Source organism: Oncorhynchus masou, chromosome 13 (assembly GCF_036934945.1).
Source record: "Oncorhynchus masou masou isolate Uvic2021 chromosome 13, UVic_Omas_1.1, whole genome shotgun sequence".
NCBI classification, from domain to species: domain Eukaryota; kingdom Metazoa; phylum Chordata; class Actinopteri; order Salmoniformes; family Salmonidae; genus Oncorhynchus; species Oncorhynchus masou.
This window is the reverse complement of record NC_088224.1, coordinates 44,236,899-44,260,114: the sequence shown is the minus strand read 5'-3', so window position 1 is coordinate 44,260,114 and position 23,216 is coordinate 44,236,899. Positions and strand designations below refer to the sequence as shown.

At 46.3% G+C, this 23,216-nt stretch overlaps 1 protein-coding gene across 3 annotated transcripts in view; it reads left to right on the top strand.

The window, feature by feature from the left end:
- The window catches only part of LOC135552400 (RNA-binding motif, single-stranded-interacting protein 3-like), a 250,210-nt gene that overhangs the window by 215,678 nt on the left and 11,316 nt on the right, over positions 1-23,216 (top strand). For all 3 annotated transcript variants that reach the window (XM_064983986.1, XM_064983984.1, XM_064983985.1), the window contains 3 exons: positions 1,150-1,246; positions 3,592-3,642; positions 20,481-20,591. In XM_064983986.1, the coding sequence (XP_064840058.1) occupies positions 1,150-1,246; positions 3,592-3,642; positions 20,481-20,591 (259 nt within the window). The remainder of the gene's footprint in view (positions 1-1,149; positions 1,247-3,591; positions 3,643-20,480; positions 20,592-23,216) is intronic.

Here is a 23,216-nt window from a genome sequence, read left to right as displayed (position 1 = left end):
CGAGGCACCGATCTAGGGGAAGGGTACCAAAACATTTCTGCAGCATTGAAGGTCCCCAAGAACACAGTGGCCTCCATCATTCTTAAATGGAATAAGTTTGGAACCACCAAGATTCTACTTAGAGCTGGCCGCCCGGCCAAACTGAGCAATCGGGGGAGAAGGGCCTTGGTCAGGGAGGTGACCAAGAACCCGATGGTCACTCTGACAGAGCTCCAGAGTTCCTCTGTGGAGATGGGAGAATCTTCCAGAAGGACAACAATCTCTGCAGCACTCCACCAATCAGGTTATGGTAGAGTGGCCAGACGGAAACCACTCCTCAGTAAAAGACACATGACGGCCCGTTTGGATTTTACCAAAACGGCACCTGAAGGACTCTCAGAGAAACAAGATTCTCTGGTCTGATGAAACCAAGATTCAACTCGTTCGCCTGATTGCCAAGCGTCACGTCTGGTGGAAAACAGGCACCATACATACAGTGAAGCATGGTGGTGGAAGCATCATGCTGTGGGAATGTTTTTCAGCGGCAGGGCCTGGCAGACTGAGGGAAAGGTGAATGGAGCAAAGCACAGAGAGATCCTTGATGAAAACCTGCTTCAGAGGACCTCAGACGGGGGAAGGTTCACCTTCCAACAGGACAAAGACCCTAAACACACAGCCAAGACAACGCAGGAGTGGCTTCGGGACAAGTCCCCAAATGTCATTGGGTGTCCCAGCCAGAGCTGGGACTTGAACCCGATCAAACATCTCTGGAGAGACCTGAAAATAGCTGTGCAATGACACTCCCCATCCAACCTGACAGAGCTTGAGAGGAGAGAAGAATGGGAGAAACTCCCCAAATACGGGTGTTCCAAGCTTGTAGCATCATACTCAAGAAGGCCCGAGGCCGTAATCGCTGCCAAAGGTGCTTCAACAAAGTAAAACATCTGAGTACTTATGCAAATGTCATATTTCAGTTTCAGATTTTTTATACATTTTCAAAAACCTGTTTTTGCTTTGTCATTATAGGGTATTGTGTGTAGATTGATGAGGTGGAAAAAAACTATTTGATCAAGTCAAGGGGTCTGAATACTTTCTGGATACAGTGTATAGGTACATCCAATACCCGTGTCTGACCTCCCTTTCTCTGTTCTGTTTCCTCTCTCCCCTCAGGTTCTACTCCTCGCCTTACAGTATCGCCACCAACCGCATGATCGCACAGACATCCATTACGCCCTTCATCGCTGCTTCCCCCGTCTCCACATATCAGGTGGGTGGTGTACTGGAGTGTAGCCAGAGGGAGATAGCCGTGGGGGCGGCTGGGGACTGCGTGGGTGATGGGCACCCTAGGGGGCTGGAAAACAGCAAGTGGCTCTCAGAGATTTGGAACTTCTGAGCTTTCTTCATTGGTGTGCCGACGATGCTGGATGACATCTGTTTTGTAGGCGGTAAACACAACAGATGGAATGGCTCAACAGAAAAAGAGCAGGAAGGAGACCGTTAGGAATTTGTGTTGGGAAAAACAAACAATTTCTCCTTTGCTTTCCTGACCTTGTTGTGCTTTTAAAGCTTTTTTAAGCTGCCATTGCTTCCACAGTCATTTGACATAATTGTCTTGCTAACTGAGTTCCTCACTTTGCATCCCAGGTGATCCCTGGAACCATGTGAAATGGAGCGTAACGTAAGGGGGTAAATTAACTGTGCCAAACGTCAGTAGGGTTTCCATTGCTAAACGCCCACAATTTCACGGACCTCCAGATGTTTGACTGCAACAAGCAGAAGGGATGAGACACTGTTCAGTTCACCTCCACATTCCCCCAAGAGCACTCGCTGTTTATCATTGAGCCTTATTAGAATGCAGAAAGAGGGAGAGTGACAGGGAGAGCGAGAGATGGAACGATAGATAGTGAGAGAGCAAGAAAGAGAGAGCGATGGAGAGAGATGGAAATAGAGAGAAAGATGGAGAGAGCGGGAAAGATAGGGAGAGAAAGAGAGGGAAGGAAGGAATGAGAGAGTGGAGGGGGTCGGTTGGCATGCTCGCCTTTCAGAGGCGTCTGATTTAAACTCCTGTCCAGCACTGGGGGAGAAGGGGGACGGGGCGCGGCGCTAATCCGCGTTCTGAAAGCTTCCCAAATTGATTTATCAAAAACAATGGCCAGGCTTTTGAGGAATATTAATCCTCACAGTTTCAATATCGGCCACCACTGCTTCCTGTAATATTGCCCTTCAGCCAAGCAGCGCCAGGCAAGGTGAGTCCTCCATCTTCTGCTCAAGTACAAAGAGTAGAGCAGACAGGAACCAAAGCATATGAGACAAAGGAATCATTAGTGGCCACAATGAAAAACATTCATATGATTTCAGCCATATGTGGTAGAAAGTAATAATGTTGTACACACATTTTTTAGAATCTCTTATTATATCAAATCTGCCTAATGCAGAATATATTGTTTATTAAATTGTGTATTTTACATTTCCAATTGTATTTATTTACTGTATCTAGTAACAGTTTACAAATGTTCATTGTAAACTTTCTTTCTTCGGACTGTGTACTCTGGGAAAACATCTTGATTACTTCGTCACATGACTGTGGAAAGTCCAGTCCACTTCCTGGTCTGTCTTAATGGAAGCACAAGCTCAGAGCAGGGTCAGCCAGAGGGAGACATACATCGTCAGACCAGACCACTGGAAAACATAGTCTGTCACACAATGTACCAGCTTCTTATTAAGTCACCGCTGCCAATACTACTGCATCTATAATGAGAATGATAAAAAAATGTTTAAAAAAAATACAATTACAAAAATCTTAGTCAAAAGATGGAAAAACACTGTCTTGAAATGAAATTACAATGGAATTAGAATCTTGTTGATGTCGCATGGGAGAATTCGAAAGATGGACGATTAGGGAACGAAGCTTTGTCTCGTCTCTGTTTTCTTCCTGTTGGTTGAGACCAAACATCGAGAGAATGTAACAAACAAGCGTGGCTCTGTGCTATTCAATAATAATAAAAAACATACTTGTTTAGGCATGCTCCAAATCATGGGCTTTAACAAGCTCAGAGGATTGGCGTTCTTAGAAAAGATTAGCATCTATTTGTCTTTGTTGAGTCCAATCATTTTCCCAGAGATCAATGGGTTTACTTGTTTTGTCTCTGACAAGTTGTCTAATGCTCCTCTCCGGTAAATCTAAATGGTCCGTTTACTCAACTGTGGCTTCTCTCACTATCGATGGCAGGAATTCTGTTGAACTGAATGACCCACATGAGCAGGAGTTGTCTTTCTCGTTCAGGGTCACGTTTGTGGGTTCTTGTTATTTGATATTCGGGATGTCGAGCCAAGCCCAGTCGAGCCATCTTGGCTAGTGGCGTAACACGCTGTGCCTAATTCTGCAAATTCAAGAACTGTGTGTTTTCAACGGGCCAAGGCTCCGTCTTACCTCCACGCGCCCGCCACTTCCTGGCATGGAGGAAACCGCAGGAAAGGAAAATGCACCGACATGCAGAGAAACAGTGTGACAATGGAAAACCAGTTGTTGCACACTGTTGGTTGTAAGGGAAAAGAGGTGGCATGGGTTATCTTATGTCAATAATGACGTTTCATTTGATGTCTCCCTTCTAGGTCCAGAGTACGTCATGGATGCCTCATCAACAATACGTTATGCAACCTACAGTAAGTGCATTACCATTTTCTGTCGTGATTTACTGTTTGTGCTCCAGCAGTCCCACATGGACCTTTAACCCTTTTGGGGCTAGAGGTCGACAGGGAGACAACGTTGCCTGATGTCTACCTTCACTTGCAGTAGATTCATGGTGCCTTCGGATAACTCACCAGAAGAGTTAGAGCGCCTTTTTAGAATCCTCACCTCAAGAGATGTTTACAACCTCTAAGGCACTTTTCAATATATTTATGCGCTAATATGAGGCAGCGTTGGGATTGGAAATGTAGACTCTCCGTCTGGAAATTCACTTCAAACTTCTCCTGTGGCAAATCCATTTTCAGACCACCTTCGTAACTCACCCATATGCTCATGCAGTGAACATCGCTGATAGCTAAATTATTGTTTCCGATGATTCAAGAGAGTAGTGGAACAATCTATAGAAGTTGATAGTCCCCTTGTAAGTGTACAAACACATGTTTCTGGTTGGAAACACACAGAGTTTATGGGTCTTGGTGGACAGTAGCGTGACTCAGCAGCATTCAGCTAGCAGAGCAGAAACACCAGCCTAACCTGCTCAATCCATCTCAGCAACATACCCAGGCCATCAGAGTCCAGTACTGCAATACTACTTCTCAGTCAGCCTTTCATGTTATATTACTAATATAAAAATTATGTTTATTTATTTGTATTTCATTTTGATTTAACCTCTATTTAACTAGGCAAGTCAGTGAAGAACAAATTCTCATTTACAATGACGGCCTACCAAATGGCAAAAGGCCTCCTGCGGGATGGGGGATGGGATTAGAAATAAATTGAATAAAAATATAGGACAAAACACACATCACAGCAAGAGAGACACCACAACACTACATCGAGACCTATGAGGACATCATGGCATGACAACAACCTGGTAGCAACACAACATGGCAGCAGCACAACATGGTAGCATGGTAAACATGATTGGGCACAAAAGGCAAGAATCTACAAACAACAATACCTCACACAAAGCAACTGTCAATAAGAGTGTCCACGATTGAGTCTTTGAATGAAGAGATGGAGATAAAACTGTCCAGTTTGAGTGTTTGTTGCAGCTCGTTCCAGTCGCTGGCTGCAGCGAGCTGAAAAGACGAGCGACCCAGGGATATGTGTGCTTTGGGGACCTTTAACAGAATGTGACTGGCAGAACGGGGTGTTGTATGTGGAGGAGGAAGTAGACATCTCAGATAGGGGGGAGTGAAGCCTAAGAGGGTTTTATAAATAAGCATCAACCAGTAGGTCTTGCGTCATGTATACAGAGATGACCAGTTTACAGAGGAGTATAGAGTGCAGTGATGTGTCCTATGAGGAGCATTGGTGGCAAATCTGATGGCCGAATGGTAAAGGACCGTATATACCATTTGGCAGATACTTTTATCCAGAGCGACTTACATACATTTTACATACAGGTGGTTCCGGTACTTAGCTGTTGCAAACGCCATGCTCTACAAACTGAGCTACAGACGACCAGCGTTTCATGTCATATTAACATACACTACAAGATCTCCCGTCATAAATATGTACCACCCACAAGCTCAACAGATATCTAACTCAAAAAAGGATCCTTCTAGCTGGAATACAACCTCAATTATACCTACAGTAACTACCGGTACGTATAGTTATCTATTTCATTTTTTCACACAGAGTAGCTAATAAAAGCAGTTACCATAATGCAACAGACTGGATTCCCACTTTAAGACGACTTAGTCTCTTGTTTGGGTAAAAGGCAATTAGTAGGTCCCATGCATTAGACCAGTCTGTATGAGGTTTTCTTTAATGAGAGCTGATGCTTTCAGAGCTCCTAATGGTTCTGCTTTTGCAGCCTAATCTCCCATCCTGGCTCTGAGCTTTACCACAGCACGTAGCTTTTTATACTGGTATCACTGTGGTGTGTTAGTCTATTGCCCTGTTACCAATATGTTATTACTATTGCACGACTGTGAGGGACTGAAAATGCGGCCCCGTGACGGAGGCTGGAGTATCTGAAGAAAGGTGGATCCCAAAGCCGTCTTCATACACTACATCTTACCTAAAGGCACTGTGTGGGTCCTCCAGAGCCATATCTGAGACTTTCCTAGTGTTCCTAGTGACTGAGATCATTTACACACAGGCAGTATCAAAGACGACTACTGTACAGATGTGATGCCAGCTAAGCAGGAACAATGCAACACCGTAGCTCCTGATCCATCATCACCAGCAGCACCACTATCCATAGAGAAGACCTCCAACTACCCTACTGCTGCTCCCTGCTGCGCCCATTACCACCTGGCCTCCCCGTCTCAGTTACCCCCACGCTGGGAGACTAGCAACATGCAATCTGGCCCCAGCAGGGCACCACCAGCCTCCCAGCCAGCTCCTCTCCTGCCTTCTTCTAACCAGCCAGCCTCCATGACGGGAGCCCCCGGTGCTACAGATGCTACAGAGATGAGAAGATCAAGGCTTGGCTGCTGTTTGTGTGTGGGGCAGGTGTGCTGTATGAGGGTCTGGGGCTTACGCTGTTTCCTGCACAGTATGGGTGTGTGAGAGTGTGTTTGTGACATACATAGAGAACAGCCGGCCTCGGGCAACTCCGCAGGCTTTAATAGGTGCTGGATTGTTGTGAATACAGCGTCCATTTTTAATATGTTTTACATTTCTAAGTATGACTAGGCTGTCAGTGTTGGTCTTACATAACCCACGAGGGTATCTGTCAGTCCCTCAATCTATAGGCTGTCAGTGTTGGTCTTACATAACCCACGAGGGTATCTGTCAGTCCCTCCATCTATAGGCTGTCAGTGTTGGTCTTACATAACCCACGAGGGTATCTGTCAGTCCCTCCGTCTATAGGCTGTCAGTGTTGGTCTTACATAACCCACGAGGGTATCTGTCAGTCCCTCCGTCTATAGGCTGTCAGTGTTGGTCTTACATAACCCACGAGGGTATCTGTCAGTCCCTCCGTCTATAGGCTGTCAGTGTTGGTCTTACATAACCCACGAGGGTATCTGTCAGTCCCTCCGTCTATAGGCTGTCAGTGTTGGTCTTACATAACCCACGAGGGTATCTGTCAGTCCCTCCGTCTATAGGCTGTCAGTGTTGGTCTTACATAACCCACGAGGGTATCTGTCAGTCCCTCCGTCTATAGGCTGTCAGTGTTGGTCTTACATAACCCACGAGGGTATCTGTCAGTCCCTCCATCTATAGGCTGTCAGTCCCTCCATCTATAGGCTGTCAGTCCCTCCATCTATAGGCTGTCAGTCCCTCCATCTATTGGATGTCAGTCCCTCCATCTATTGGCTGTCAGTCCCTCCATCTATTGGCTGTCAGTCCCTCCATCTATAGGCTGTCAGTCCCTCCATCTATTGGCTGTCAGTCCCTCCATCTATTGGCTGTCAGTCCCTCCATCTATTGGCTGTCAGTCCCTCCATCTATTGGCTGTCAGTCCCTCCATCTATAGGCTGTCAGTCCCTCCATCTATTGGCTGTCAGTCCCTCCATCTATTGGCTGTCAGTCCCTCCATCTATTTGCTGTCAGTCCCTCCATCTATTGGCTGTCAGTCCCTCCATCTATTGGCTGTCAGTCCCTCCATCTATAGGCTGTCAGTCCCTCCATCTATTGGCTGTCAGTCCCTCCATCTATTGGCTGTCAGTCCCTCAATCTATAGGCTGTCAGTCCCTCCATCTATTGGCTGTCAGTCCCTCAATCTATAGGCTTGTATCGTGAGAGTGTGTATGGCCTGTAGCAGCCTAATACTAGCTATACAGTAGCCTCCCCACTATTCCCTTCCTATGTTCCATGTTTCCTCCTCTCTCTCTGTCCCCATGGCCTAGTCCGTGCCCTAACCAAAGCTGCCCCCCCCCAAACCCCCCTCGCCTCGTCAATGGGTAACACCCCCCAATCTGTCTCTCTTTATGTCTGCACCCGTGCTGCCGATCCAATGAAACACATTGAACTAACGGAGCGTGCTAGTCTAGCGTTCAGGGGGCGCCTTAAAGTATTAAACCAATTGACTGTGCTGCAATTTGGGGCTGTGTGCGTTCACAGCGTGTTAGACCAATGGGCCGTTCTGGGGGGAGTGTTTTCCTGGTGTCTGGCGCAATATGTAGGCGGCGGAGCATGGTAAGGGGAGAGGTCATCGCCATAACCAATCAGAATCACTACACTAGAGCGCATACCTGGGTTCAAATACTGAATACTTGAAGTTTTTCAAATACTTTGAGCGTTTGCTTTTTAGCCTTTTTTAGCCATCACAAGATGTTGCAGGGTTTGCACTTTTGGGACGACTCTATTCAACCATTATGCACGGCGAGTTTACACAATGCCAGATAGAGTATTTGAAAGGATATTGAATAGTATTTGAACCCAGGTATGCTCGAGTGTGCTGCTGTCTGTGGCAGTTTGGAATTTTGAAGGCGTTAAATCACAAGTGAGAAGTGAACGTGTTCTTTGAGAAAGAGTTTGCTGGCTGCTGCTACACTGCTGTCTTTTTGTTTATCTCACTAGATTGAGTTTGACAACCATAGCCAGACTGTGCCTGAGTGCTATACCCCTCAGCAGAGTGCTTCTTCAGGAGATGGAGAGAGAGAGAAAAAAATGAAAAGACAACAGTTTGCAAAAATGTGTGTGTCCTCGTTGCTTAAAGCGAAAACTTCAAAAGAAAACGACAGCTTGTTTTCAATTGCCGTTAAAAAAACGAATGAGGCTTCAACTCGCTTCTCTCTCGCTCTCCATTTATCTTTCCCTGTATCATTCTCTCTCACACTGTCTCCTCATCTTTTTCTTCTCCAACTCCTCTCTCACTCCATCTATGCTCTCTCTCTCTCTCTCTCTCTCATTCTCTCTCTCTCTCATTCTCTCTCACACTGTCTCCTCATCTTTCTCTTCTCCAACTCCTCTCTCACTCCATCTATGCTCTCTCTCTCTCTCTCTCTCTCTCTCTCTCTCTCTCTCTCTCTCTCTCTCTCATCCTCTCTCACACTGTCTCCTCATCTTTCTCTTCTCCAACTCCTCTCTCACTCCATCTCCTCTCTCTCTCTCTCTCTCTTTCTTTTCATCTTTCCCTCTCTCACCTGCCCCTTCCAGTACTGATGTTCTTTGAAGCTGTGGTGTGGTGTATATGTGCCAGCTGGGAGGGTGGTGTTGCCAGCAATACTTGGGCTGTGAGCTAAAGCCAGCAGTAGATCAGTAGACCTGGGATAGTTGAGTGGGCTAGAACCATAGCCAGTTTCACGTGGCCCCTTCTCCGGCAAACCCACACATTAAGATGCAAACACACACACACTCCACAGTGCTAAACAACTGCAGCAGATAAACTAGCCATACACAATATTGTTGTTTTTTCCTGGTGACTGATGTGGTCACTACATTATGCTTGTTTGATATGTATTTCATGTGTGTGCAAGTTGCAGCATATTCGCTGAGTTCCTCTGCATCGTACCATGGTCTTTCTTGCAGCGACTTTAAATAGAATCATAATTATCTCCCTTCATGGGAAGCACTGAATCGTCCCACTGTACGATGCACTTTGGTTCAGCAGGAGAACATTATGTTCTGAATTTGATTAGTAGACAGAATTTGAGCCGGGGCTCACGTGTCTCTGCCAGCAAATATGGTTACAGAGGGTCTGTTCTGTGTTCTAGATCGTTGGTTTGGTCAGTAGGAGATGTATTGGTGCAGCCTGGGTGCCAGTCTGTTCTGTGTTCTAGACCGTTGGTTTGGTCAGTAGGAGATGTATTGGTGCAGCCTGGGTGCCAGTCTGTTCTGTGTTCTAGACCGTTGGTTTGGTCAGTAGGAGATGTATTGGTGCAGCCTGGGTGCCAGTCTGTTCTGTGTTCTAGACCGTTGGTTTGGTCAGTAGGAGATGTATTGGTGCAGCCTGGGTGCCAGTCTGTTCTGTGTTCTAGACCGTTGGTTTGGTCAGTAGGAGATGTATTGGTGCAGCCTGGGTGCCAGTCTGTTCTGTGTTCTAGACCGTTGGTTTGGTCAGTAGGAGATGTATTGGTGCAGCCTGGGTGCCAGTCTGTTCTGTGTTCTAGACCGTTGGTTTGGTCAGTAGGAGATGTATTGGTGTAGCCTGGGTGCCAGTCTGTTCTGTGTTCTAGACCGTTGGTTTGGTCAGTAGGAGATGTATTGGTGTAGCCTGGGTGCCAGTCTGTTCTGTGTTCTAGACCGTTGGTTTGGTCAGTAGGAGATGTATTGGTGTAGCCTGGGTGCCAGTCTGTTCTGTGTTCTAGACCGTTGGTTTGGTCAGTAGGAGATGTATTGGTGTAGCCTGGGTGCCAGTCTGTTTCTGCTCTCTTGCCAACTCTTTATGGAACTGTCATGCAAAACATTTGGCTTGACAATGACAATGGTGTGTAGGTAGAAGCACAAACAGATCTGGGACCAGGTTAGTATTGATGTTATTAGTGATATTGATAGTGATGAAAAGCACAAACAGATCCGGGACCAGGTTAGTATTGATGTTATTAGTGATATTGATAGTGATGAAAAGCACAAACAGATCTGGGACCAGGTTAGTATTGATGTTATTAGTGATATTGATAGGGATGAAAAGCACTAACAGATCCGGGACCAGGTTAGTATTGATGTTATTAGTGATATTGATAGTGATGAAAAGCACAAACAGATCCGGGACCAGGTTAGTATTGATGTTATTAGTGATATTGATAGTGATGTTTTACTGGCTTGTAGTGTTATAGCGGTATTGAATGCAGCATGTTTGTCAGAGTTGCTTACAATACATTTCAATTTGTTTCTACAAGCACAATTTGGAGAAATGTATTCATTGCCTCGATAAAACTGCAATTCCAGTGTTTTCCTCTGACTCTGATACAGATCCTGGTCTCAGCTTTGATTGTTACTATTTCTGGTGAGTTTATTCATTCTCTAAGTCAGTCAGAGGACAGTTGATAAATCATTAGCCCATCCCTGGAGACTAGACCTCCCATGAAGACATGTCAAATACCAGTTCCCCATGTCCCGTCTAGCTCCCCCTGAGACACAGACCACACACACACACACACACACACACACACACACACACACACACACACACACACACACACACACACACACACTAGCACTGAATGACTTATGCAATACCAGTAGCCTAACCTTTTTTTCCTCTGCAGGTGCTTTGGTGGCAGTGCACAATACCTACAGTATGCCCTGAAGGTGGGCAATCCTGCTATTAGGGGCCCCGGGGCCTCTACAGTTACCTAGCTCAATCATGAGTTAGTCTGTAAAGGCTGCTTCACAACAGAGCGAGGGCTTTATAGCCCATCTAACAACCTAGATGTCTGACATCTCTCCTCTCTAGACGAGGATCAATGCCATCTTTAACTAGCTGCACTTTATCCTCTTCTCCTGTTAGCAGCTCACACACACTCAGTATGACACACACACACACACACTCAGTATGACATACACACACACACACTCAGTATGACATACACACACACACACACGCTGACACAAACATTAATTGAATATAGATCCAAAAACACATTCTCATACATATAAGATTCTCATGAATATATACAATCTAGTATATCTTTCTTAAACGCACGCACACACTCACACAGAGACAGACAGAGACAGACAGACACACTCGTATACACACACACTCTCGCAAACACAGAAAATCGAAATCACAAATCGGCTTAACACGTCTGTGAATTAAGCCCTTCTGTTACACTCTGTTTCCCATTTTAAAAGCATTGTCAGCCGCTGAATCAGTTACAGGTACCCGTAGCTCTGTCCTGTCTCTCCCTCAATCCATCTCTCGCCCCTTTTTCTCAGTGTCCCCACATCCATCTAACTCCTCTATTCATCTAACTCCTCTATCTATCACTACTCTCTCTCACTCTCTGTCTCTCTCTCTCTCTCTGTCTCTCTCTCTGTCTGTTTCTCTCTCTCTCTCTGTCTCTCTCTGTCTATCTGTCTCTCTCTCTCTGACTCTCTTCTCCCCCCTCTCCCAATCTCTCTCTCTCTGTCTCTCTCTCTGTCTCTGTATCTGTCTCTATCTGTCGCTCTCTCTGTCTCTCTCTCCCTCTCTCTCCCTCTCTCTATCTGTCCCCGTCTCTATCTCTCTATCTGTCTCTCCCTCTCTCTCACTCTCTCTATCTGTCTCTCTCTCTGCCTCTCTTCCCCCTCTCCCAATCTCTCTCTCTGTCTCTCTCACTCTCTGTCTCTGTCTCTCTATCTGTCTCTGTCTCTCTACCCCCCCTCCCAATCTCTATCTCCTCTCTTCCTGTCACCCTCTTTCCCATTACCCTCCACTGCTCACCCCCTCCTCTCTCCAGCCCGCCCTCGTTATTTCTTGTTGAGATGAAACTCCTGACGGGAGAAAGATAGGTGAGATAGAAAAGAGATAGAAAGGGAAAATTAAAGAAACAGAAAGAGAGAGAAAAGCAAGAGGAGGGAGAGCGAGAGAGTGATGGAAGAGAGCGAGAGGAAGCAAAGAGAGAGAGGGATAGATGCATGTTTTTACAGAAAGATAGATTTAGGGTTGTATAAACTCAAATCAAATCAAATTTTATTTGTTACATACACATGGTTAGCAGATGTTAATGCGAGTGTAGCGAAATGCATGTGCTTCTAGTTCCGACAATGCAGCAATAACCAACAAGTAATCTAACTAACAATTCCTAAACTACTGTCTTATACACAGTGTAAGGGGATAAAGAATATGTACATAAGGATATATGAATGAGTGATGGTACAGAGCAGCATAGGCAAGATACAGTAGATGGTATCGAGTACAGTATATACATATGAGATGAGTATGTAAACAAAGTGGCATAGTTAAAGTGGCTAGTGATACATGTATTACATAAGGATGCAGTCGATGATATAGAGTACAGTATATACGTATGCATATGAGATGAATAATGTAGGGTAAGTAACATTATATAAGGTAGCATTGTTTAAAGTGGCTAGTGATATATTTACATAATTTCCCATCAATTCCCATTATTAAAGTGGCTGGAGTTGAGTCAGTGTCAGTGTGTTGGCAGCAGCCACTCAATGTTAGTGGTGGCTGTTTAACAGTCTGATGGCCTTGAGATAGAAGCTGTTTTTCAGTCTCTCGGTCCCAGCTTTGATGCACCTGTACTGACCTCGCCTTCTGGATGATAGCGGGGTGAACAGGCAGTGGCTCGGGTGGTTGATGTCCTTGATGATCTTTATGGCCTTCCTGTAACATCGGGTGGTGTAGGTGTCCTGGAGGGCAGGTAGTTTGCCCCGGTGATGCGTTGTGCAGACCTCACTACCCTCTGGAGAGCCTTACGGTTGAGGGCGGAGCAGTTGCCGTACCAGGCGGTGATACAGCCCGCCAGGATGCTCTCGATTGTGCATCTGTAGAAGTTTGTGAGTGCTTTTGGTGACAAGCCGAATTTCTTCAGCCTCCTGAGGTTGAAGAGGCGCTGCTGCGCCTTCTTCACGATGCTGTCTGTGTGAGTGGACCAATTCAGTTTGTCTGTGATGTGTATGCCGAGGAACTTAAAACTTGCTACTCTCTCCACTACTGTTCGATCGATGTGGATAGGGGTGTTCCCTCTGCTGTTTCCTGAAGTCCACAATCATCTCCTTAGTTTTGTTGACGTTGAGTGTGAGGTTATTTTCCTGACACCACACTCCGAGGGCCCTCACCTCCTCCCTGTAGGCCGTCTCGTCGTTGTTGGTAATCAAGCCTACCACTGTTGTGTCGTCCGCAAACTTGATGATTGAGTTGGAGGCGTGCGTGGCCACGCAGTCGTGGGTGAACAGGGAGTACAGGAGAGGGCTCAGAACGCACCCTTGTGGGGCCCCAGTGTTGAGGATCAGCAGGGAGGAGATGTTGTTACCTACCCTCACCACCTGGGGCGGCCCGTCAGGAAGTCCAGTACCCAGTTGCACAGGGCGGGGTCGAGACCCAGGGTCTCGAGCTTGATGACGAGCTTGGAGGGTACTATGGTGTTGAATGCCGAGCTGTAGTCGATGAACAGCATTCTCACATAGGTATTCCTCTTGTCCAGATGGGTTAGGGCAGTGTGCAGTGTGGTTGAGATTGCATCGTCTGTGGACCTATTTGAGCGGTAAGCAAATTGGAGTGGGTCTAGGGTGTCAGGTAGGGTGGAGGTGATATGGTCCTTGACTAGTCTCTCAAAGCACTTCATGATGACGGAAGTGAGTGCTACGGGGCGGTAGTCGTTTAGCTCAGTTACCTTAGCTTTCTTGGGAACAGGAACAATGGTGGCCCTCTTGAAGCATGTGGGAACAGCAGACTGGTATAGGGATTGATTGAATATGTCCATAAACACACCAGCCAGCTGGTCTGCGCATGCTCTGAGGGCGCGGCTGGGGATGCCGTCAGGGCCTGCAGCCTTGCGAGGGTTAACACGTTTAAATGTTTTACTCACCTCGGCTGCAGTGAAGGAGAGACCGCATTTTTCTGTTGCAGACAGTGTCAGTGGCACTGTATTGTCCTCAAATCGGGCAAAAAAGTTATTTAGTCTGCCTGGGAGCAAGACATCCTGGTCCGTGACTGGGCTGGATTTCTTTCTGTAGTCCGTGATTGACTGTAGACCCTGCCACATGCCTCTTGTGTCTAAGCCGTTGAATTGGGATTCTACTTTGTCTCTGTACTGACGCTTAGCTTGTTTGATAGCCTTACAGAGGGAATAGCTGCATTGTTTGTATTCAGTCATGTTACCAGACACCTTGCCCTGATTGAAAGCAGTGGTTAGCGCTTTCAGTTTCACGTGAATGCTGCCATCAATCCAAGGTTTCTGGTTAGGGAATGTTTTAATCGTTGCTATGGGAACGACATCTTCAACGCACGTTCCAATGAACTCGCACACCGAATCAGCGTATTCGTCAATGTTGTTATTTGACGCAATACGAAACATGTCCCAGTCCACGTGATGGAAGCAGTCTTGGAGTGTGGAGTCAGCTTGGTCGGACAGACAGAGTCAGCGTTGGACAGACCTCAGCGTGGGAGCTTCTTTTTTTAGCTTTTGTCTGTAGGCAGGTATCAGCAAAATGGAGTTGTGGTCAGCTTTTCCGAAAGGGGGGTGGGGCAGGGCCTTATATGCGTCGCGGAAGTTAGAGTAACAGTGATCCAAGGTTTTTCCGCCCCTGGTTGCACAATCGATATGCTGATAAAATTTAGGGAGTCTTGTTTTCAGATTAGCCTTGTTAAAATCCCCAACAACGATGAATGCAGCCTCCGGATAAATGGTTTCCAGTTTGCAAAGAGTTAAATAAAGTTCGTACAGAGCCATCGATGTGTCTGCTTGGGGGGGGGATATATACGGCTGTGATTATAATCGAAGAGAATTCTCTTGGTAGATAATGCGGTCTACATTTGATTGTGAGGAATTCTAAATCAGGTGAACAGAAGGATTTGAGTTCCTGTATGTTTCTTTCATCGCACCATGCCTCGTTAGCCATAAGGCATACACCCCCACCCCTCTTCTTACCAGAAAGGTGTTTGTTTCTGTCGGCGCGATGCGTGGAGAAACCCGTTGGCTGCACCGCTTCGGATAGCGTCTCTCCAGTGAGCCATGTTTCCGTGAAGCACAGAACGTTACAGTCTCTGATGTCCCTCTGGAATGCTACCCTTGCTCGGATTTCATCAACCTTGTTGTCAAGAGACAGGACATTGGCAAGAAGAATGCTAGGAAGTGGGACACGATGTGCCCGTCTCCGTAGTCTGACCAGAAGACCGCCACGTTTCCCTCTTTTTCGGAGTCGTTTTTGGGTCGCTGCATGCGATCCATTCCGTTGTCCTGTTTGTAAGGCAGAACACAGGATCCGCGTCGCGAAAAACATATTCTTGGTCGTACTGATGGTGAGTTGACGCTGATCTTATATACAGTAGTTCTTCTCGGCTGTATGTAATGAAACCTAAGATGACCTGGGGTACTAATGTAAGAAATAACACGTAAAAAAACAAAAAACTGCATAGTTTCCTAGGAACGCGAAGGATATATACATGATAATACCCTCCACAACATAACCTTCACTCCAAATCAAAACTCCAACCTACATCCTGATTTTGGACAAAATGACCTGGAAGGATTCTTACTGTTCAGTCTGAAGCTACCTCGAAAGCCTAGAATGAAAAGAGCATTACAAAAATCTCTAGATATTTAACTTCATAAAGAACCCAGCTGCAACATTAATTACCACTGAAGAGAGAAGTGAGCGGTGTTGAAGCCCCCGAGCCCAACAATGGCAGCAGAGTTCCTCTCCCACCGAAATGCAGAGCCCTCTTTGCCCCCCTGCTCCTCCCTCTGTGCAGAGGTCACCACAGTACAGTACCCCTTAGATATGAAAAGTGGCACGGCACGGAAAGAGTACAAAGAGAAGCTCCTCATGGACAATCCAAAGACACTTTTTGTTGACTGCTACAAAAATGCCACAAAGGTAAGCAACCTAATCTTCCACACAGACCTTCCCTGGGCATGGCACATCCACACAGACCTTCCCTGGGCATGGCACATCCACACAGACCTTCCCTGGGCATGGCACATCCACACAGACCTTCCCTGGGCATGGCACATCCACACAGACCTTCCCTGGGCATGGCACATCCACACAGACCTTCCCTGGGCATGGCACATCCACACAGACCTTCCCTGGGCATGGCACATCCACACACACCTTCCCTGGGCATGGCACATCCACACAGACCTTCCCTGGGCATGGCACATCCACACAGACCTTCCCTGGGCATGGCACATCCACACAGACCTTCCCTGGGCATGGCACATCCACACAGACCTTCCCTGGGCATGGCACATCCACACAGACCTTCCCTGGGCATGGCACATCCACACAGACCTTCCCTGGGCATGGCACACGGCTTTTAAGAGAGAAGGTACAGGCGGAGGGTGGAAAATCAGAATAGTGTAAAACGAGGACCCTGAGACTGAGACACCTTCTGTCAGCCTGTACAACAACAGAACAGTGGTGGAGGAGGGCAACCTCATACATTTCCAAAAGGACTTCCCACAGAATCAAAGAGAGAGCACGGCAGGAGAAGCTTTCTCTTGGTGACGACTCCCCCACCCCGAGTGAGTCTGATCACACCTCCTCAAGCTGTCCTGAAGACGAGGATAGTCACCCTCCCAGCACATACCCAGGTCCAACAACTGCTCTGCTCCTGCATCATTGAGAGGGATAAATTCACAGAGCTGGAGAGAGACATGGTGGAGCTCAGAGAGCTAGTCCACACACTCCAGACAGCCCAGACACACAAAACAGACCAGCACAACCCCCCCCGCCCCCTCCCCCCCTGTCTGAGAGACCTGGCTGCACTCTGGTCTGGGGGGAGAGAACTTAAGGAGGGGAGAGAGGAACACACAGTTTCTTTCAGAGAGTTCACAGTCAGCCCACTGACACCCGTATCAGATCACAGCAAAATCACAATCTACTTGAATGAAGTAATACTCAGTCAAAACCAAAGGAACTGCATAACATTAATACATGCTATAGATGGAAGGAACGTAGTGTAGAAACCTACCAAAAAACAATTAGGCAACAACTAATTCAATCCCTTCTAGACAACTTCCTGGACAAAACGTTTCACTGTAATAGGTGTAGACTTGGCAGAAAACCTGAACAGGTAGAAAACCTGAACAGTATATTTGACCTCTCAGCTTCCCTATCAAATCTAAAAATGTAAAGCAGACAACTTTAAGAAAAGTAACAACAATGCAAAAGATGATTTGATAAAGAATGCAAAAACCTAAGAAAGAAACTGAGAAACCTATCCAACCAAAAACATAGAGACACAGAAAACCTGAGTCTGCGCCTGCACTATGGTGAACCACTAAAACAATAGAGAAATACACAACAGAAAAGGAAGGAACAGCACTTCAGAAATCAGAAACCCAAAAGGGCCAGTGGTGTTGATGGTATCCGAAATTAAATGATAAAATATACAGACCACAAATTACAATTGCCTGAACTTAAACTTTTTAACAGTATCCTCAGCCCTGGCATCTTCCCCAATATTTGGAATCTAGGACTGATCACCCCAATCCACAAAAATGGAGACTAACTACTGTGGGATATTGCGTGAACCTTGGGAAAATCCTCTGCATTATCATTAACAGCAGACTCGTACATTTCCTCAGTGAAAACAATGTACTGAGCAAATGTCAAATTTTTACCAAATTACAGTACGACAGACCACGTATTCACCCTGCACACCCTAATTGACAAACAGACGAACCAAAACAAAGCCAAGTCTTCTCATTCTTTGTTGATTTCAAAAAAGCTTTTGACTCAATTTGGCATGAGGGTCTGCTATACACATTGATGGAAAGCATTATAAAATGTACACAAACAACAAGTGTGCAGTTAAAATTGGCAAAAAAACAACACATTTCTTTCCACAAGGCCGTGGGGTAAGATAGGGACGCAGCTTGAGCCCCACCATATATATCAATGAATTGGCACGGGCACTAGAACAGTCTGAAGCATCCGGCCTCACCCTACTAGAATCTGAAGTCAAATGTCTACTGTTAGCTGATGATCTGGTGCTTCTGTCCCCAACCAAGCAGGGCCTACAGCGGCACCTAGATCTTCTGCACAGATTCTGTTTGGCTTGGGCCCTGACAGTACATCTCCGTAAGACAAAAAATAATGGTGTTCCAAAACAGGTCCAGTTGCCAGGACCACAAATACAAATTACATCTCGATACTGTTGCCCTCAAGCACACAAAAAACTATACATACCTTTGCCTAAACATCAGAGCCACAGGTAACTTCCAGAAAGCTGTGAACAATCTGAGAGACAAGGCAAGAAGGGCTTTCTATGCCATCAAGAGGAACATAGAATTCAACATACCTGATTAGGATCTGGCTAAAAATACTTCAATCAGTTATGGAACTCATTGCCCATTATGGTTGGGAGGTCACCAACCAAGAATTCACAAAATGGGACAAACACCAAATTGAGACTCTGCATGCAGAATTCTGCAAAAAATATCCTTTGTGTAGAACGTAAAATATCCTTTGTGTAGAACGTAAAACACCAAATAATGCATGCAGAGCAGATATAGGCTAATTATCAAAATCCAGAAAATATTTAAATTCTACAGCCGATTCCCAAACCTTCAATAACAAAGCCATTACCTACAGTGAGATAAATCTGGAGAAGAGTCCCCTAAGCAAGCTGGTGAGCATAGCCGTGCCATTGAGAGAGGCTGCCGTAGGCTGATCTGGCTCTCAAGAGAAGACAGGCTATGTCCAGACTGCCCACAATATGAGGTGGAAACTGAGCTGCACTTCCAAACCTCCTGCCAAATGTGGGACCATATTAGAGACACATATGTCCCTCAGATTACACAGATCCACAAAGAATTTTAACAAATCCAATTTTGATAAACTATCTACTGTGTGAAATACCCCAGTGTGACATCACAGCAGGATGATTTGTGACCTGTTGCCACAAGAAAAGGTCAACTAGTGAAGAACAAACACCATTGTAAATACAACCCATATTTATTTATATATTTACCCTATTTGCACATTGTTACAACGCGGTGTATAGACATAATATGAATTTTGAAATGTCTCTATTCCTTTGGAACTTTTGTAAGTGTAATGTTTACTGTTCATTTTTTGTTTATTTCACTTTTTTTATTATCTATTTCACTTGCTTCGGGCAATGTAAACATTTGTTTCCCCTGCCAATAAAGCCCTTTGAATTAAAATGTATTGAATTGAGAGGGGAGAAACAGAGAGAAAGCTGTATACCACACAGCACCAGTGTTCTGAACGCCGGGGAGGAGACAGCCTGAGCGATTCTGACAGGCCGTGTCTGCTCAGTTGGCTCTCCAATCGGCCCACACGGTCACCAGCAGGGTGTACACACACACGCAGCACACACACACAGGAAGACAGACACACTAGACAAATGAACGAGGGCAAGTGAGTAAAGAGGAAAGAGTCGGAGCCTCGCCGAGGAACAAGGCTTCGTTTCTGAACCCCTTATACTCCAGAGGTTTGGCTGGTAGAGAAAAACGAGAAGTGACTCGTTTCGTGACAAAGCGATGAAAAAGCAGCAATGAATTCATCACATTCCCTCTGGTTCCATCCAGAGCGCTTTATGAAAAATAATCCTCCACCACTACTGATCCGCCCATTAGGGTTACACGCATCGCAGTAGCATGCGAGGGGAAGAGATGTGTGTTGGCTCCAGACAATCAATGAAACATCCTCATATGTCGGTGTATTGACTCTCTGATGCTCTGCTGCTCCAATGCTCAACAACCCACTGATGCATAAAATGCTACTTTATTCTTTGCCCACCCATTGGCACCAATGAATTAACATGACCTCTATTCTCTCTCATCTCTCCTCTCCACTTTCTCCTCTCCCCTCTCTCCTCTCACTCCTCTCTCCTATCCCCTCTCCCCTTTCTCCTCTCCCCTCACTCCTCTCTCCTCTCCCCTCACTCCTCTCCCCTCTCTCCTTTCCCCTCTCTCCTCACTCCTATCCCCTGTCTCCTCACTCCTCTCCCCTCTCTCCTCTCCCCTCACCTCCCCCCTCTCTCCTCTCCCCTCTCCCCTCTCCCCTCACTCCTCTCTCCTTTCTCCTCTTTCCTCACTCCTCTCCCATCTCTCTCCTCTCCCTTCTCTCTCCTCTTCCCTCTCTCCTCACTCCTCTCCCCTCTCTCCTTTCTCCTCTCCTCTCCCCTTTCTCCTCTCCTCTCCCCTTTCTCCTCTCCTCTCCCTCTTCTCTCCTCTCCCCTCACTCCTCTCTCCTCTCTCCTATCCCCTCTCTCCTCACTCCTCTCCCCCCTCTCCTCTCCCCTCTCTCCTCTCCCCTCCCTTAGGGTGCAGTGATCACCCCAGCCATGGACCACACCATGTCCATGCAGCCTGCCAACATGATGGGCCCGCTCTCCCAGCAGATGAACCATCTGTCCCTGGGCACTACAGGAAGTGTGAGTACTGTACCACCCATGGACCCCTCCATACTGGATCTACTGGAGCCTAATCATAAGCCTCTGAGAATGTACCGTTGTACACCCCATGTATCCTACTCACATCATGTGCTATCACTCTGAGACTGCAGCTACTGTATCTGTAGTACCATGCCTCCTGTATCTGATATATACATAGTGTATGGTTTCTGCCTAAGCATCTTAGACAGGTGTGCATACATTTTTCATATGGGAGGCCCCAGTGGCAATCCAACCCACGACCTTTGGTTTCGGGAATAGTCATGCTCTCCCGACTGAGTCACATAAGACCGTATCTACTAAGGTAAAGTCATTTCTATGGAGACACAGGAAAAAGTCTCCACACACTTCCAGTCAGAGGAAGCACATCATAGCACATCTCCACGAATAGTGGGAAGGCTCAGCCACAATGAAGTAAATATGCATCTGACTGGAAGTGTGCGGAGACTTTTTCCTGTGTCCCCAGTTTTGCATTTTGCCTCCAACACCTTAACTAATCAGATCTGGGTGTACGGTAGATTCTCTCTCCAACACCTTAACTAATTAGATCTGGGTGTACGGTAGATTCTGCCTCCAACACCTTAACTAATCAGCTCTGGGTGTAAGGTAGATTCTGCCTCCAACACCTTAACTAATTAGATCTGGGTGTACGGTAGATTCTGCCTCCAACACCTTAACTAATCAGCTCTGGGTGTACGGTAGATTCTGCCTCCAACACCTTAACTAATTAGATCTGGGTGTACGGTAGATTCTTTCTCCAACACCTTAACTAATTAGATCTGGGTGTACGGTAGATTCTGCCTCCAACACCTTAACTAATCAGCTCTGGGTGTACGGTAGATTCTGCCTCCAACACCTTAACTAATCAGCTCTGGGTGTACGGTAGATTCTGCCTCCAACACCTTAACTAATCAGCTCTGGGTGTACGGTAGATTCTGCCTCCAACACCTTAACTAATCAGCTCTGGGTGTACGGTAGATTCTGCCTCCAACACCTTAACTAATCAGCTCTGGGTGTACGGTAGATTCTGCCTCCAACACCTTAACTAATCAGCTCTGGGTGTACGGTAGATTCTGCCTAAAATCATATTTCTCTGAAAGCCTACATCTACTCAAGGAAAAAAAGTATATTTTACGGACTGTATCCGGAGCACAGCCATATCTTTTAATTGACTCCAGCCACATAGTATCACTGCCAAATCTGTACTGAACAGCATCAGTACTAGATATGGTTCACTGTCCGGGTCCTTGTCAAATAGTACAGGATTCTATGGTCAATACAGTATCTACAGCAGAGAATTACATTCCTTCTGCATATATCCCTCTCCACATCCACGATGGTAATGCTATCACTGCGTGTGTGAAAAGCAAGATGTTTGAATAGCATATCTCCTTTATACAGTACCCTAAAGTTGAACACATTTCCTGGTGACTAGAACAACAGGCCTCTATGTGAAGACCAGGCGATATTATGACGCCTCTAACCCAGTAAATCACACATCAACCATATCACTCAATCCAGATTCCTGCATACCCCTCCCCACACCCCACCCCCAAAAAAAGGAGCTCCCCCTCGTGTCAGGATCAAGCCGATTTAGAGGTGTCGCACACTATCCAGTCTCCCATTTCCTGCTCTAACACTATGGCTTAGTTTGCTCCAGCACGGTGTCTTGGGTGGAATGTGGGATTGAAACAGTGCTGTATTGTACAGTTACCGCCGGCCCCATGTGTTTCCAGGTGAGCTGTCAGCGACTGCGACGCCATGTTGGCTCTGGGATGAAAGAATGTCACTAATCTCTCCCAGCTGTGCTAACACGCAGGATTAGAGCGGGTTAATCTACGTTGATGGGTTTTGATGTGTGATGAAGGGGGGAAAAGTATCAAGTATTAATAAAAAAAACTCCTTTCTGCCCTAGTACAGCCCTGAGGCGCTGTACTGTATGTAGACTATATGTGCTCCATATTGCATGCAATGTCCTAATAATCTACGAGAAAGAAGCCATGTGTCCTCTTATTATGTGGTCTGGAGCCAGATGTGAAAGCCCCTTTATGGTTACTTCATAGGAGAAACCTGTGGAAATAGGTTTCAGTGGGATCTTGCGATCGCCTATATAACTAGGTATGTTTACGTTCTTGAAGATGGAGTGTTTACACATGGTACGCTGTTTTACGTCACGTCGTTCAGCCTGCTCTGTCTTACGAAAGGCTCAGTTTCAGCACCTGCTATTCGGCAGTGTCTGTCCTCAGAGTCAACAACTAAAATGGCCACCACACCTCAGAATACTTTTTGGCTGTTCCCGTTGTCCCTGTGGCTACATGGCTGGGGTTTTTTTGTGGGTTTTTTTTCTCTCCCAAAGGAAATAACGGAATGTTCCCGTTCTGCCCCAGCAACGGCGATCGTAGGCTTCCGAGAATACAGCCATGTTTTTACGGTAAAGAATGTGTATAGGAATGTCGGCCCCCGTTAAACGGTGGTGAAGAAGGTCCCTCGTTGCGAAAACACAGAGCTGGTTTTGAAGGTCAACTCTGTTCTACTCTGCCGTCAAAATGTGTTGGTAACATCACTCACTTTGACAATGTCCTTGTCGAAATCACTGTTCTTGTTTTT